Raw genomic sequence first — 16,274 nt, forward strand, 5'->3', positions numbered from 1 at the left:
TCTGTCCCAGTTCGACCCTGCTTACAACATAAACATGCTTCATGTTAAATAAGGAAGAAGAAAGCGCTTCCGCTCGTTTCTTCGTGCGCAGTTAGCTTCCTCAAACGCCGTACCAACCAGAAAATGCGACGCGTGTCCCGTGTTGTAGGGAAATATAAGTCGCCACTTTTGCCACATTCCTGCAACTTCCTGTTGAAAGTGTGCGTCTATTGAGTTTCTTTAGGAAGACAAGACATAAAATCCCCGAATTGTTGGCGAGTTAGGCGCTTTGCACACTGGTCGTCACTTGACCGCCAGAATACTGTACAAGCCACCAACAGTATGCACCACCGCTATGTAGATAATGTTTAACTTCGTGGGACTGCGCCTCCGCCGCCTTAGTGGAACCAGCTTGTAAGCCTGTTCCCGGACGTTATGACTGCTGACTTCCCACATGACAGCAGGTGTGCATGACTGTGGGAAGAGCAAATACTGGAGACTCGGCGCTACTCCTATTGGCTAAAGACGCAAAATATGCTAATACGGCGGCAAGGGCCTCTCTACGATTGGTTAATGCGTACACTGCTCCTTTTATTGGACAGGAGAATTTGCATCTTCGAATTCATATGAGACCTGCTATCCGAGGAGGAGGCAGCATAGTCGGCCGGACAAAAGCAGAGTTTGACTTTTTAGCTGCATGATGAAGCGGCAGATTGGAGTTTGCTAAAACGAAGACTCGTTGTCCGCTACGTGGTAAGTACAATGCCTCAAGCCAAATATACGTGTTCCTCTAAGACTTTATTTGACGAGTTTGTTTTTATCCAGAGCACCAGGTATTCTCCGCCGCTTACTAATATCACATACACCGCATACCTTACTGGCTCACCAGCCTTCACTCTAAGAACAGTGCAATCTCGAGTTGGGCTTTTTTTCCCCATTAGGGCGTGGCATGCAGAGGTATTAGCCAACTGACCCCAGTTTTGTGGTAGCTCTATTTGATTATCATTTTTCTTGTTACACATGATTTGGTGACCTCTCATTCAGTTATGTGTTCATTTATTTACAATCTGCTACGTGTAGTCCCTTCCTGTATAATGTGAAATGCAAGATTTCAAATGCTAGAATGTTAAGTAAAAACTTCAGTCGTGGTCCGCTTGATACCTGAAGCGCCTACGGCATCCTCCTACTTATGTGAGAGGTCTAGTGTATGCCGTCTGGTTAAGGTTTCCTAAAGTTGCTAAGTTTGAATCATGGCCCCAGGTATATATCTAATCAGCAAACCTTTGAGCCACCCGTTCTGTCCACAGTGACCATGTACACCAGTGCTTACAAATGAGCCAAAGGCAACACCTTGAGTTGTTTTTAGCAACGAACACTGCATTCTGGGTATTGTAGTTTGAGCTTTTCTACGTAGGACGTTGGTCTACTCTACCAAGTGCTAAAATACCATTACTGGCTCAGTGTCATAAGTGACAGGGAGCTCTTGGCCCCTGTGCCCAGCACGGCCCCTATACTTTCTTTAGTGCGATTTTATTCCGTCTTTATCTAAAGATTATGTGCATTAGCTAACATGAAAACATAACTTATTTGTAATGACTGTTGTTCTGCATTTGTAGGGTCTTCAGAATGGGTGCACCTAACTCCAAACCCCAATCCAAGAGGCAGGCAAAAGTGGTGATGATGGGCCTGGACTTTGCTGGTAAATCGACACTCCTGTACAAACTGAAGAGAAATCAGACCGTGGAGACATTCCCCACCGTAGGCTTCAACGTGGAATCCTTGGAAACGAACAGCAACGTGTCTCTCACTATCTGGGATGTGGGCGGGCAGGATAAGTTGCGCCCCAACTGGAAGGAGTACCTGGAGGACACGGATGCATTGATCTTTGTCATTGACAGTACAGATGAGGCGCGGCTGGAAGACGCCACCTCTGAGCTCTTAAACGTCTTGAACAATGACTTCATGGCCGGTGTCCCCTTTCTGATCCTTGCCAATAAGCAGGACTTGCACAGTGCTTTATCTCTTGAGGACCTCGTGGCCAAACTCAAGGTGGTGGACTACAAAGACCGGGCATGGGAGATCAAGGGCTGCAGCGCATCCACTGGAGAAGGGGTGCCTGAGGCCCTCTCCACCGTGGGCAAGCTTCTGAAGCAGAGGAGACTTTCATGAAGGCGTCACTGATGAACTAGTGCACATTTCTCTTGTTGCATATGGGGCATTAGGAAACCAGTTCTGCCGAGAACTGGAAAAACTGGTCCTCTTTCCAGAAATGGACCTAAGTGTGTCAGAGGTGTATTTTTTTTCAGCGATGCACGACTCTGATTTCAGACACGATGTTCGGCAGTAGTACAGATCTTTTTCTTGCAGAGAATACATCTATTGTCTATCATAAGAAAGCTTTCTAAGGCTTCCAGGCCACCGGGGAAGTGATTATGAAAGATTAAAGTGAGAATACAAGTCATGTCTGTGTAACCTGAGTCTCTAGAATGAGACCGTGTTAGCAAAATTAGCCAGAGGAAACAGTTAAAAGTCACAATTTCTATGCAGTGTGGGTAAATCATTTTGTTATGGTGCCGTTGTACCTTCACAACTAGTCAGCAATAAAAAAAAGTGAAATCTCGTTTAGACTGGGGTGTGTTATGCTACTTGTCTAAAGCTTGCATATTATCCAAATAGTGATGCCATAAATCCATAACTGTGGTTTGTTTGTTTTTTGTGTTTTTTTTTTTTTAATTGAGACAATAAAGAATCAGATATTGTATGTTTTGAATTGCAAGGAGGGGGGCTTCAGATATGATTGAATATGGGAGAACAGGCAAAGAATCAGGATTTGGCAAACAGGCCAAAAGGCATGTTTGTAATTCTCTTTTGAACTGGGTGGAGACAGGAAATCATTTCTATTCTAAATAGAGGGGTAGTCCTTTATATTGAGAGTAGTGGTGGGACATTATCATTAATATTTATTTATTCATTTATGGCGGGCTACTCGACCGAAGGGTGCAAATCCTATTTTGAATTGAAAGGGAAACATATGATATTCAGTGAATTTAAAAGCAAAGCAGGTCACCAGGCATGTTCTGAATGGGATCCTGGTATGTTTGAGGATGCTGGTGTAGGCTACATACAATGTATGCTTCAAATCTGAGAGGTAGCAGCACACTAGGCATTTCTTTTTAATTGGGGAGGACATGGTGCCAATTCTGTTTAAATTTAGGGGTGAAGGACAGCTGTTTATAGATTGAGCTATCTTCTACTGACTGTGATTTCACTGCTCTTTCCAGGGTTTGGCCCCAACGTTCTGGTTTCCTATGTAGGATTCTCTCTATGTAGTCACTGACTCTTCCTGAAACTATATTTTGAGTTGAACTTGGTTTATTGTAGGAAAAGACCACCGGGCTGTAATAGCAGCTTCCTCATTGAACCAAGTTGCGTGATCCAGTGCGACTGGCTGAATCATCTTTCTCGTTTCTCTAGTGTGCCAATGCTTGGAAGTTTTTAAAATGGGTTAACTCCAGTGATAATTACAGACTAGAAAACACTATTTACAGTACGTTGACAAAATTAAGCAATCACATTGCTCAACTTCCCTATTAGCTAATGCTTGGAAGGAGTAACTCGTGATGGAATATACAGTGAGACCGTCTGCGCCTCACATTCTAAGGCTGCAAGATAAAAATATCTGCATTGTGAATTAAAATCTATCGTATGTATGTCAAAAAGAGAACCTTTAAACGGTAATAGCTTTCAAGTACTGACAGAACTTTTGTGCTTATGGTGAGATATGTTAGTCAATAGGAAAACCACATTGTATTTTGCTAACAAGTTCAACCATGGCTCTGTTTGCACAAATTAAAAATTGTCTACTTTGATCCTTAGAAGTTTTATGCAGATTGGTAAAATAATGTGGCTATATCTGTATGATCCAAAGATTTGACCTTTCTATGTAAGCTTGCATAGAGAGTTTTGTAATGAGCTACAGAATGCCCTCTAACTTATAATGCACACGTAGAAAAGTTTCTTATATGTCCTTTCCTTTTCAGTTTGGGTTTAATTGTATTTAATAGTTTTTGAGAAATTTTGGATGTTTAACAGTGTCGGGCAGGTACAAAAATGTTAATTTGAGGTTTGTGAACCGTTTACAAGCCATCAGTTTGCAAACTACTGAACATTGCTAACAAACGTGTTGTGAATAGTTCTGTAACATAACTATGCACTTTAAAATATAATTGTAATTGCTATAAACACTTGTCCAAAAAATCCATTAGCTGGCTACCAGCAGTTACGGTTCAAGAGCAGTTTACGAACCTCAAAAATATAAAATCTATAACGCACCTTCCATCCCGAAATGGACACTGAGATTGTGGGCACTGGGTGCATTTCTGGACTGAAATACATGCCCTGTGGGCAATGACAAAGGCCAGGCCCTGCAGTGACAAGCTGTGTCCTGAGGGCTGGAAGGGGGTAGGGAAAGTGTGTGACCGCCCAAAGTTCAGCACAGTGGGTAAAGCCAAAGGCTTGGTGTAATGTGCTTAGATACCAGCTGGACCGGGCACAAGGTGCACGCTAAGACCTTGTTATGTGGGCTTTGACGGCAGGAGGATAGGACTTTGTGCATGGTTGATGGCAACGCCCTTCATTCAATGTAAATGTAAATGTAAATGTAAATGTAAATGTTGTAAACTTGTAAAGCGCACAGCTGCCCCAGCAACGGGGCGTCCCGGCGCTGTAGACCGCTGGGGAACCCGTCCTGGCTATCCCTGTGAGATGGTCCCTTTCTGGGTATCTCCAAGGTGAAACCAGGCATCCCCGGCGTCTGTGGGGGGCCGTTGTAGAGATGAGGCAAGCTTAATGCCCAGAGTTGCCGAGTGTGTTCCTGGTTAGAGTAGGTACCGAGGCGAGAATTATCGAGTCCGTTTTGACCCTGGTCCACGACCCTGCCGCGTCGGGAATTGAACCCTGGTCCCTGGCCGATTCTCTGCTTACGGGTCTGCCGCCTCTAACCAGTGAGCCACACCTCTCCACCGCGAGATCCAATGTGAAATGAAGATACCTGGAGGACCTGCTCTCTGATCTGCGGTGGTTGGGGCTCTTGTGCAAACAGCCTTTGCACTTCTCGAAACTGCATTGCTGGACAGAGAACTGCACAGTCTCCTTGGCCAATCAAGTTGGGGAGTTCATATCTAACAAGCATTGACAAAGCTTATTGGCCTGGTGTTGGCTGCCAGCTTTCTGCTTGTTTTGTATTGCCATGGTTTTTATAGCATCGCTGTGGGAGATGCTGGGCTCTTGCCAATATTTTAAGGGGGGGAAAAAACATATTTTTGGGTCTCAGAAAGTACACATTGCTCTAGTAGTCCCTGGCACTGTAAGGAACTACTTTGCATGCGGATTTGCTCCTTGTGAAAGGGATGAATGCCATCGCTCGGAGTGAGGTTAGCCAGTGACTGAAGTGGGTGGACCCATGCTCTATGCTGTAGTGGGTGAAAGAAATCATGTTAATTACACAATAGACAAATGGATGAAGAGGGCTGGCTGAATGCCCCTACGAGTACGTTTATATAGTTTTTTGAGTAAAAACCAACTCTACTTGCTGCCAAGTTTAGCACAGGTCTATCTGGCAATTTTTGCTGTGTGCTTGAGCAAAGATGATTTCTGTATTAGATTTGCATTGACCTTATATGCTTCATCATTTCATGTTTTAAGTAGCAATTTAAGAATACTTCTTTCATGTCTGTGTGCATGTTAGCCCTCATGAAAATGTTGGAAAGAGAGAACTAGCATTTAAGACCCATACCATTTATTATATATACATGGTATATTATTACACACAAACGTACCCGTACACAGATAGGCTCAGATTAAAATATAGCACTATAGCAGTGCATGGTCTCTCATAAAGCTTTGTCACTCTGGCTAAAGTCCCAGACTTAAGGGCAACAAAGAAGGAAATTCTCATCTGTTGCTCGGATAGTCTGTGGCATCTCAGGAGACCTGCCAGTTGAGCTGTGCTAAGTAGGTCAGAATTAGTCTCACTTTCTGAAGGTGGCTATTGAGTATGTGCATTCACCCGCAAATTACTGGACACAAACAGCAAACCTATCGCCCATAATTTATCAGAGTTGCCCACCACTAATTACTTACTGAGCAAATCTCGAAACCCGTTCTGTAACATTTTGACAAATATCTATTGATGTTTCAAACAATGAGTGTGGCAGGCTATCAAATAAGAGATCCCATCACCTATGAGAAATTCTCTCTACCGAAGATTTGAATATTTAGAGTTTTAAATGGCTTTCTATATTGTATTTTTCTATATTAAATATGCATTTTCATATTTTTCTATGTAAAAAACCTTTTGATACATGTATGATAAATGTAATTTTTAATTGATTAAAATGAATTGATACATTCTATATAAAGAAGAATAAGATAACTTTACACAATACAGTGAATCGCTTGCTTTGTTCTGAATAATCCAATGACAAAATAAATATTTAAGGGAAGTAATCGGCTGATAAACATAATTACTAATATGCATTGATTTCAGACATGTTTTAAAAAACTCAAACTGTTCTATGCAATGCGTTTGAAACCTAAGCAATCTTATATAGGTGATGCAACACGCTTATTGTGTAGGAAAGATGAGCCAGACAACAAACTGCAAAAATTCAAAGGCGACATTACAAAGCCCTATGACAGAAAGAAAGCAAAATACAGCATAATCCCGTCTACAATAGATGACATTTGAGATGAGAACTATACATAAAAGAACATAAATACATATTGAGCAATATATTTTAAAAAGTATGGCAATGGTTTGCTACAAAGAATACATCGAAGCATCACTCTAAAATGCAAACCTTCAATCTACCATCCAGCTTTTTATTCTCAATGACACCTTTCTCAGCATTTCAATCTCCCCACTTTCCATCTGTTTCCAATACAGTCCACCCTTTCCTTCTACGCAAGCTTTTACCAACCTTACCTTGTTACAGCGTGAACGGTCATGCCACTCCATGTTCTCCCACCCTTCAAACGACCCTTGGTTCCAAATAAATCGAGGTAGCCTAAGCTCTCTCTCCTGTAATTCTTGTTAATTCTCACTGTTGCACCCACAAAATCTTCCACTATTTTTACCACTTTGCCTACATCATAATGCTTCTAGTATTTTTGATTAAAGAACTTCACACATTTTCGCACAGCAGCAATATCAGTTTGAGCCTTCTCTCTGTTATACAACTGCTCTCATAACTTGATCTTTGCCTTCCTGCTACACGTAAGCTGAAAAGGAACCATATCACTTGAATGTCCATTCGTGCCATAAGCCCACCGCACCTCTTCAAAAACCTTTGTCCATGATAGTCTATTGACATTCTCCAGTTGTAAGCTCTCTTCCATTCATACCCTGACACTGGCATCAAGAGTGCATAATGTTATACACCTCCGTATAGTTCCTTTTCTCCATGGTGCTCTCTCATCTCGCCTGACACAAATGTACAGAATTGTGTGTTATAGGTTCTTACGGCTATCACTGTCTCTGGAAAGCCCACTCCCAAGAATTCTCTACCCTAGGTGTGGTTACCTCACCCACAAGCTCTCCCTCAGACCATCTTGCCTGATAAACAACCACTAATAACACATACCAACTTCTCACATATGTGAAAAAAAAGATGTAGTTGACTAATACACAGCCAAATCTTCTTGCTCCAATACAAAGTATTTTTTCCTCCACCTACTAATGCCCGTAATGAACAACACCTTAGTGTCCATTATCCGATTCGCCTGACTTAAAGTCACACCTTATGTTCATCAGCAGGACCAATCACTTCGATTTGGATGTCCGTGTATCCAACATGAGGGGGTCTCCTTGATGTCCCCCATTATCATTTCCAACTCCTCCTGTACCCTTCCAACCCTTCAAATTGAAATCCATTCTGAAACTCTCGTTTTCTTTATTTTATCTCAAAATGTTTGTGCAAATTTGGTATAGAACTCAACTCTCCGTAAATTCTTCCATGAGTGATCTGTGTCCATATGTGGTAACTGCTTCTCAATCGCCTCCAACAACATTTCCTTAGATACCATACCTCTCTTGATGACCTGGACGGAAGTGTCACATTAACTTACAATTTTCCCTATTTCAGCGTGAGCCTGCAAGCTTCCACCTTTCTAACTCCAGCCTTGTGTTCTTCCTCCATAGCTCCACGAATCAAGTTATAACCTCCACAGTAGTTTAACCCACTGCCACAGAAATCTAATGATTTGCCGTTTGAAATGTTGGCAAGTCTACCAATACAACTGAACAAAAAAAAATGCTGTTCTAAAAAAGGTGTCACAAATGACATAAAGTGGCAGAATACCGAGTGCAAATCTATCTGGTAACATACTGAATACAAATAAAAAGTAGAAAATCAGCTTACCTTCCCCCCTCAGTTCAGGAAGGACCTCAAGACCTAGCTTTTTCGAATGAACCACAGCGACCTTTAAGACCAGCAACTACCCCACCCCCAGCGCCTTGAGACCCTTATGGGGGAGTAATCACACTTTACAAGAGTTCTGATTTTAGGCAACGGGTATCTGGCCCCCCATATCTTGGAAGTAGAAATCTTTCGCATTGATGCACAGGTGTATTAATGAATCCGGCTCGCAGCCTACCACAATTTGGGGTGAGTTAGGTGTGTCAATTTATTTAGTTATCCCAGTTGAGCACAACATGTAGACTAGCTATTTTAACTGCTCCCATACATTCCTAGCCGTAGGAGTGACATGCTTCTGTAAGGCAATCTTATGGCAAAGAGCATGCATCTTAACAAGTTCCTCTGCAAACACACTTGCATTCATTTCTGTAACCTACTGCAAACTAGGTATTGTCCCTCTAATCGTAATCTGTTCTTGAACACCTAGATGCAACTCTATCTATAGGCCAGTATAGGGTATGGATTCCCGAATTGCTGGCCTTTTATTTGACACCTGTACCAGACCTTGAATGGGCTTAGCTTTTACCCATTTGCTTGCATTGAAATATCTTAATAATTCTATGCATTTCCCCAAAAGTCCATGATATTAAAACGCAGGTATAAATTTGTGTTGATTGTTACACCATTACTTGTACCACTCCTGTCCTGAAGCGATGGCATGTCTAGACCCAGAATCGACCAACACAACAATTTTAACATTGTTGTCCCCTCACACCTGGAATCATTCTCATCCTCTTTCTTAACTTCCTTGCTGTCTTACACTTGCAGTATTGCCTGTATTGTGCCACTCAGTTCACTGTCCTCCACAAACTAATATTGTTCCTCCACTTTTCCATATCCATGAATAAATGCATCTTCCTACCATCAAGCAAACGCATTATCCATAGACCATTCCTTGGCATCTGCCTTTTGATAATTTCTCAGATGTTCCCAAAACTCCTTGTTATTTCCCGCATCCAGTACATTGCGACCCTGCGCTTTGGCATCAATAATCCCATGTCCACCATTTTGCGTACTGCCCTGGGCAACTTTTTAGAGTAGCCCAGCAGAGCCACTGCTGGGTCCGGCGTGAGATCTAATTCCTCCATTGCTCCTATCTTCTGAAAAATAGCGTTCCAAAATGTATAAACCCCCGGGCACTCCCATGCCAAATGAATAAAATCCGCAGTTGGGTGGCTGCATCTCTCACAAGTTGATTCCTCCCTTAGTCCATACCTATGCAATCTGTCTGGCGTATAATAGACTCTGTTTATATATTTAAAGTGTAGCAATCTGTGCTTGCCATGTAATGATATTCGGCGTGTACCAGCGCAGCAGTACGCCCACATGGCATCGTCTATCACAATGTCTAGGTCCCTTTGCCAGGCCAGTCTGGCCTTAGTGTATTGCTGTGTTCTCTGCGACATTGCTATGCTGTAGAGTTTGGATATCAGCCTACGGGGACATTTATGTTTGATAAGATATGTTAATTCCGGCACCACCAGGGGTTCAGCCATGTCGTCTCCCAGATGCTGCCGCCACGCCCCCCTCACCCTGTGGAATTGGAAGCGCTGCAGCTGCGTAGGGGCCTCCGCCCTAGTAGCGACCTCGTCCCAAGTTATTGCAGTGCCATCTATGAACAAATCTCCCATTGTGCGAATTCCCATCTCCTGGAGGGCCCGCACCACTCCACGATCCCTGCAGGGAGGCAGCCAGACCGCCCATTCTAGTGGCATTGCCGGAGAATATAATAGTGCCCCAGCTGTGTGTTGCAGTATGTTATTCCATGCATGCCTGGTTGAGTTGAGGGAATCCAAAAATCCCGTTCTACGGTCAGCTGACTCAAAGATGACCGCCGCCAGCGGGAGAGGCTCAGCAAACAATCTCTCCAGTTTAAGATATGGGACTGATTCCTCACCATGGATCCAACTGTGCGCCTGAGCCCCCTGTGCTGTCCTGTAGTATAGCTCCAAATCGGGCGCCCCAAGTCCTCCCATATGGTAAGGCAGTGTTAGCACTCGCCAGCTAGTTGGAGGTATGTATTATCAACTGGTCTTTAATGTAACCATCGTGCAACCACTGAACTCACATCCCAACATTAAAATTATTAATGCATTATGCACTTATTGTCTATTCACTCTTTGGTGTCCTGCATCCTATGGAAAAATGTGTGTCTTTCAATTTATATGGTCTTCGGGCAAAAATGCTCTCCAACCCCCTTACGCTTCATCACATCACCTAAGAACTCAAGCAGCCTCTGTTTTTGTGATACTGGTAGAACTAAAAAAAAATCTTAAACCCTTTGTCACTAAACAATGGAGCATTGTTACCTGCTTCCATTACTCAGAGTATCTCTGCCAACTAGTAGCTACCAGGTGCACTTTAAAAATGTCGAACGGCAAATCTGAAAATACACCTGGCTCTCCATGATCTGGAGGACACTTGGAGCTGACAGAACCGCTCTTGGTATTCTCCTACTGACAAAACATAAAATTTAGCCAAGACAATAGAAGTTGTCACCGCCCTGTCATGTAGCTTATCATACCAACCAACCAAACAAATAAATCTGTCACTGCCATGTCATCTGGATCACTTTTTGCCGATCACACGCCCCCTTTGTGCATGTTTCAGTTGATCTCGTTTCATGTGCGAGTTAACATGGCTAAAGCTGCTCGGGTACAATTCCTGTTCATATTGTTTTCTTAGACTGAATCACTCCTCTAAGGAACAGAGTATAGTAGTTTGCAATAACACTTTCTTCATACATGCTACCCACCCACACATGGACAAATCGGCTCCCTTATTGACCAGACACCCACTGACGTTGCATTCAGAAATAGGCCATACACCCGCAGAACGCAACGAGTGAAGCACCTGCCCCCAGTGCAAGCCTCGTGCAGGGTGCTTGCCCTTCGCAGACGTCCAGCGACAGTCACTTGCCCATTAAGGTGCCACCAGGTGTTAAGATTGGGATGCTTATTTCAATGACCTGGTGCATTTGACTCCATAGTTGAAAATGTATGTTGAGGATGACAATCTCTACTTGATTTTTAGCCCTGAATCCAAAAACGTTTCCATGCAAACATGTTTGTGTTTCTCTCAGAAATAAAACTGTAATGGAGGGGTGAACTTCACAACCACGTAGAAGAGGCACCAGTCCAGTTCTTGCCTGCCACGTACAGTGAGCAGGATAAGTGGCCACTTCCACACATGGCTTGGTTGTCTTCACCAATGAAAAAACCCAGTGGAGATGCTGTGACCTGTTTATTGTATATGAAAGAAAACACCTCCTTAAAAACAGCTCTGCTCACATGATCCAAACAGCCAATCACCTACTGTAAGTCCATGACCATGAAAACAGGGAGAATACAAGAAAATACCATCTACGTTCTCATCAATTTTTTTGACCAAATATGCTTAGCGGAGACAGTGTGTGCAACTGATTTTTTTCTTGACTGGTGAGGTGGGGATGGTCTGACTGTCATGTTGTCCTTTCAAATCCTATTTAGTTTTGACCAATGCTAATATCCTAATGTGCTGGTACACTGTCTGTTTTTCCACTAACTGAACCAAAGGTTCCTGGGGGAGGGGAGAAAGGACAGGTAGTGGCGGGGGCTCTCAAATAATCAATTTCCTAAACAGCTTCAGAGAGAGTTGAAGATGCCTTTGTCTAACCGTGGCAGGCCTAAAGGTGCCACCAGGGCTTTAAGTGGGATGAAAAAACTGTGGGACTCTCAAAGGGGCGTGGCCAATGTAATTAAGGGCGTGACTTAAAAACAGTAAGCCAAAAATCTGTGCTTAGCGTAGTGTGCCGCCCTGACTTGTATTTTGCTGTTTCTGTCATTGCATCCAGATATATGATACAACAAGTAACATCAAACCTACAACCAGTCAGGGTTATTGGCTTTGTCAATGGTTGTTAGTTGCATAAGATAAATAGGCAGCAACTATTGTATATAATATTAAAAAAGCTTCCACTTACAGCCCTGGTGACAGCACGACAATGTTGCTGCTCCTGAGTTTCAAAAACAAGAGCCCGATAAGAGACCCGTTTCGAGGCTTCCTTTAAAAAACTGCTGGTGCTCAGCACCGGTGAGACCCGGCCCAATTAAAGCCCTGGGTGCCTCTGTATAACCATGGCAGGCTTGAAGGTGGCTCTGTCTAACCATAGCAGGCCTAAAGGCAGTGCCGTCTTAACACATGGGCATGCTGGGCAGTTGACTGGGAGCCCACAAGCATAGGAGCCCCGTGCAGACCAGAATTAAACACTAATGTTCCGTTAAACATTTTTATTCCTGTGAGTGGTTGTGTAGGCAGGGCCCAGTGCACTGCTTTACCCAGGGGCCTATAATGCTGTTAAGACGGCCCTGCCTGAAGGTGCCTCTGTAACTATGACAGGCTAAAATGTGCCTCTCTCAAATTCATGGACGGCCAGGTGGTACCTATGTACAGGCGTGCAATGCCCATTGGGCTCAAAGGGCTTCAGCTCCCCCCCACCCCCCTGTCGTGAGTGTCAGCCTGGGCTAAGACAGCTTCAGGAGCAGACACACAGCCACCCCCAATACTTCACAGATCTTTAGGAGACCATTTGCTTGTTAATGAGGCTTTGTTGTTTTCCACCCCTTCTTAAAGCACCTGCATCTCCACTCTCCCTATTGCTGGAAGAATTGCCCCCCCCCCCTCGAAAATTCTTCATAGCCCCCCCCCCCCCTCCCCCCCCGCCCCCAACCTCCCCTTCCCCGAAATTTGACTCTAGTTGCGCCTCTGAGTCTGCCTGTGTATAACCACAACAGGTTTGTAGACACCTTTTTAGGTCTCGGGACCATCCGGTCTGCCGAAGGCAGAACCGGAAGTCGAGAGATTTAATGACTTGGAGAAGAGGGGCTTGATCCAGCCCCTCTTCTCCCCTGTTCTCCATTGGCTGGCCTCTTCAATGCTGGCCAGCCACTGGAGAAGAGGTCCCGTCACTCCGATCAGGCCCCGTCCTTTTCGGATCGGGGGGCGTGGTTTTTGCGAAAAGTCTCAGGGAGGAGACAACAGCAAAACACGCCCCCGAATCCGAAAACGACGCTGCCTTTCTTCGAGGCATTTCTGCTCTGCCTCGGAGGAAGGCGGTGGTGTGTGCTTGCTCTTGTTTCTGCTCTCCTCGCTGCTCCCCCTTACATACCCCCACTTCCCATTGTCCCTTTCCTTCTCCCACGAGGGCTCCACTTCGTTTTCTGCCAGCTGTCCCTGTGCGACTGCCCCCCCACCTACCTCGTGACTCCCCTTCTCTGAACCCGTAATTCATGGTATACCCGCTGTGCACTGATGCCGCCCCCCACCAAAAGAACCCACGTTCTGAGGCTGCCACATATGCCTCCCCTTTGTTCTGTTCGAATCCTCCTCGCTTCCTGGTGCGCCTCTGTGCCCTCCCCCTCACTCCTGGGCTCGGGCTTCTTTGTTTACGAGTCAGACGTTGGATGGTTTGTGGGGGATCAGACCTGCTCTAGAGCTTCTAAGAATTTTGACAGCAGTTTCTTATTTGAGTAAACACCTTCCTCCCTCCCGATCACCCCTACCCCTCTACAGCCTCATACTCATATCACTTCTCAGTTTCTCTTTCTCTTAATTGCTTTCTACTGCTCTTTGTGCCTCGCTCTTTTGTTTAGCCACCGAGTCTCACTGCGTTTCTCCCTCCTTCGTTCTTTTTCGCTGTCGCACTTTACTTTGTCTCTCTTATTTTTTCTATCACGTGCTCCTTCTTTATCCATCTTTCTCTTTTCATCCATGCTCCTTTGTCTCTATTTTGCTCTATCTATTTCACTTTTACTTGCTCTCGCTTGCTCTCTCTCACCTTGCTGTATCTTGTTTATCTCTTTCTCTGCATATTTCTCCCTTTTTCATTCTTTCTCACTCTATCGCAGTATCACACAGCTTTAGGAGCCATAGCTATGTGGCACCCACCCTCTGCACTGAAACGTGCCGCTGGTGAGCGCAGCCTAATTTTTAAATTAAAAACTATGATGGAAGTTTGTTCAGATACAGCGGATCGGGTGCCAAAAAGCATTATGAGCCACAGTGAACGAGTCCTGTGCAGAGTGCTGCTGCAGCGCACTACACACGCTGTTTCTTCTTCCCTGTCCTGTCTGTCTCTGAGGCGCATGCCTGCACACTATGCTGGGGGCTGGCGAACTTGTGGAGGAGACTTAGGTCAGACGCAGGTTGGTCCAATACGGGACACGTGAGGAGGCTTCTGCATGATAGGAAGAGACCGGCTATGTACTCGCACTGTCACTGGTAGCGCTCAACTACCAATAACAGTAGTAGCTGCTTGTCGCCAGGACTAATCCCCCCACCCATGACCTGGACTATTTTTAGCACAGTACTAGTAATGCAGCATAACACTACGCAGCACTTTCTAAATTCACCAGGCAGCCAGTGAGTGACCCTGCAGCTGTGATGCTTTTTCCTGCACAATGGAAACAAGGGGTGAACCAACAGCGAGGCCTCATTAACATGCAAATGGTCTTTTTAAAGACCTGTGGAGTGCTCAGGCGCGGCTTTGTGTCTGGCCAGGGAGTGGTCTCATCCCGGGCTGCCACACACGACGGAGGGGGGGGCTGAAGCGCTTTGAGTTCAATGGGTGTTGCGCGCCTGATCACAGGTAAATGCGGGAGAGAACGGGGTTGTTGAGCAGGGCCGGGCTGGCTTGCCCGGGCATCGGGCGTTTCCTGTAGCAAAAGTGCTTCACAGTTAACCTCCCCCATGACCCTACAGCTGGTCCGACATAATTGCCAGGCCTACTTTGGGGTTCCAGTTCGGCCCTGTTGTTGAGTATCCTACCCAGGGCTTTAAGTGGGATAAAAAAAAATGGGTGGGGGTGGGGGGCGGTGTTGCGCGGGGTCTATCGACTTGTATTTTGCTGTCTCTTTTGTCATTGCATCCAGGCATAATGATACAACAAGTAACATGATACCTACAACAAGTTAGGACTATTGGCTTTGTCAATCGTTGTTAGTTGCATAAGATAAATTAGCAGTAACTGTGGCTTGTATATAATATTGAAAAAGCATCCACTTGAAGCCCTAGTGACACCACGACAATGTTACTGCTCCTGAGTTTCATAAAGAGACAACAATATAATCATGCAGTGGCTGAACTCGACAGATTAAGAAATATATCCCAAATTATATATAACAGTCGGTAGACGCATGCCTCTACAGTGTTCTCTTATATTTTGAAACCAGAATTGGTCAAGTTCGTATCCTTTCAAAGTTCCCTTTTCAAACAATCATTATCAACGCCAAGTCTGGCCCTGGCACGGTAGTGCGATTTTTGTTTAGTATTAATAAAATGTGACACTTCAGACAGCAGTTTCAGCAGAGAGGACAAAGAAGGCATGGGATCCAAATACTCATCATGCATATTAGTCTGGGCCACTGGCATTTTGCGATGCTGCAGCGTTTTCCTCATAATTATGGATTTGCCAAACTTCCCAAATAATGCTCGCATAATAAATCTCGCTTTTGAGAGTGATTAAGCTATTGACATTGTAAATAACAATGCCGTTTCTTTAAATGTTTTAAAAACATAAACAAAAACAAGCATTTACAATGCAACGGTCTTGGCATTGTTAAAGTTAGAGCTATTGGCATTGCTCATGACAATGCCGTTTCTTTAAATGTTTTAAAAACAAACACATAAACAAAAATAATGTCATGAGCAATGCCAATAGCTCTACCTTTACCAATGCCGAGACCATTGCATTGTAAATGCTTGTTCTAACCGCCACTGGCTGGAATGTGCCTCTTACTGTGGCAGGGGTGAAGGTGTCTCTGTGTGGCCGTGTAGATGCTT

The 16,274-nt window shown here is 44.5% G+C and overlaps 1 protein-coding gene across 1 annotated transcript; it reads left to right on the top strand.

Moving 5' to 3' along the window:
• Positions 1-262: 262 nt before the first annotated feature.
• On the top strand, positions 263-6,482 carry ARL11 (ARF like GTPase 11). Its single transcript, XM_085621922.1, has 2 exons — positions 263-732; positions 1,596-6,482. The coding sequence occupies exon 2, from the start codon at positions 1,606-1,608 to the stop codon at positions 2,146-2,148; it is 543 nt and encodes a 180-aa protein (XP_085478048.1). The 5' UTR covers positions 263-732; positions 1,596-1,605; the 3' UTR covers positions 2,149-6,482.
• The last annotated feature ends 9,792 nt before the right edge of the window (positions 6,483-16,274 follow it).

Source organism: Triturus cristatus, chromosome 8 (genome assembly GCF_964204655.1).
Source record: "Triturus cristatus chromosome 8, aTriCri1.1, whole genome shotgun sequence".
NCBI lineage: Eukaryota > Metazoa > Chordata > Amphibia > Caudata > Salamandridae > Triturus > Triturus cristatus.

Excerpts from the sequence above, each read along its gene's own strand:
- ARL11 (XM_085621922.1), top strand. The coding sequence starts at position 1,606 with ATGGGTGCACCTAACTCCAAACCCCAATCCAAGAGGCAGGCAAAAGTG.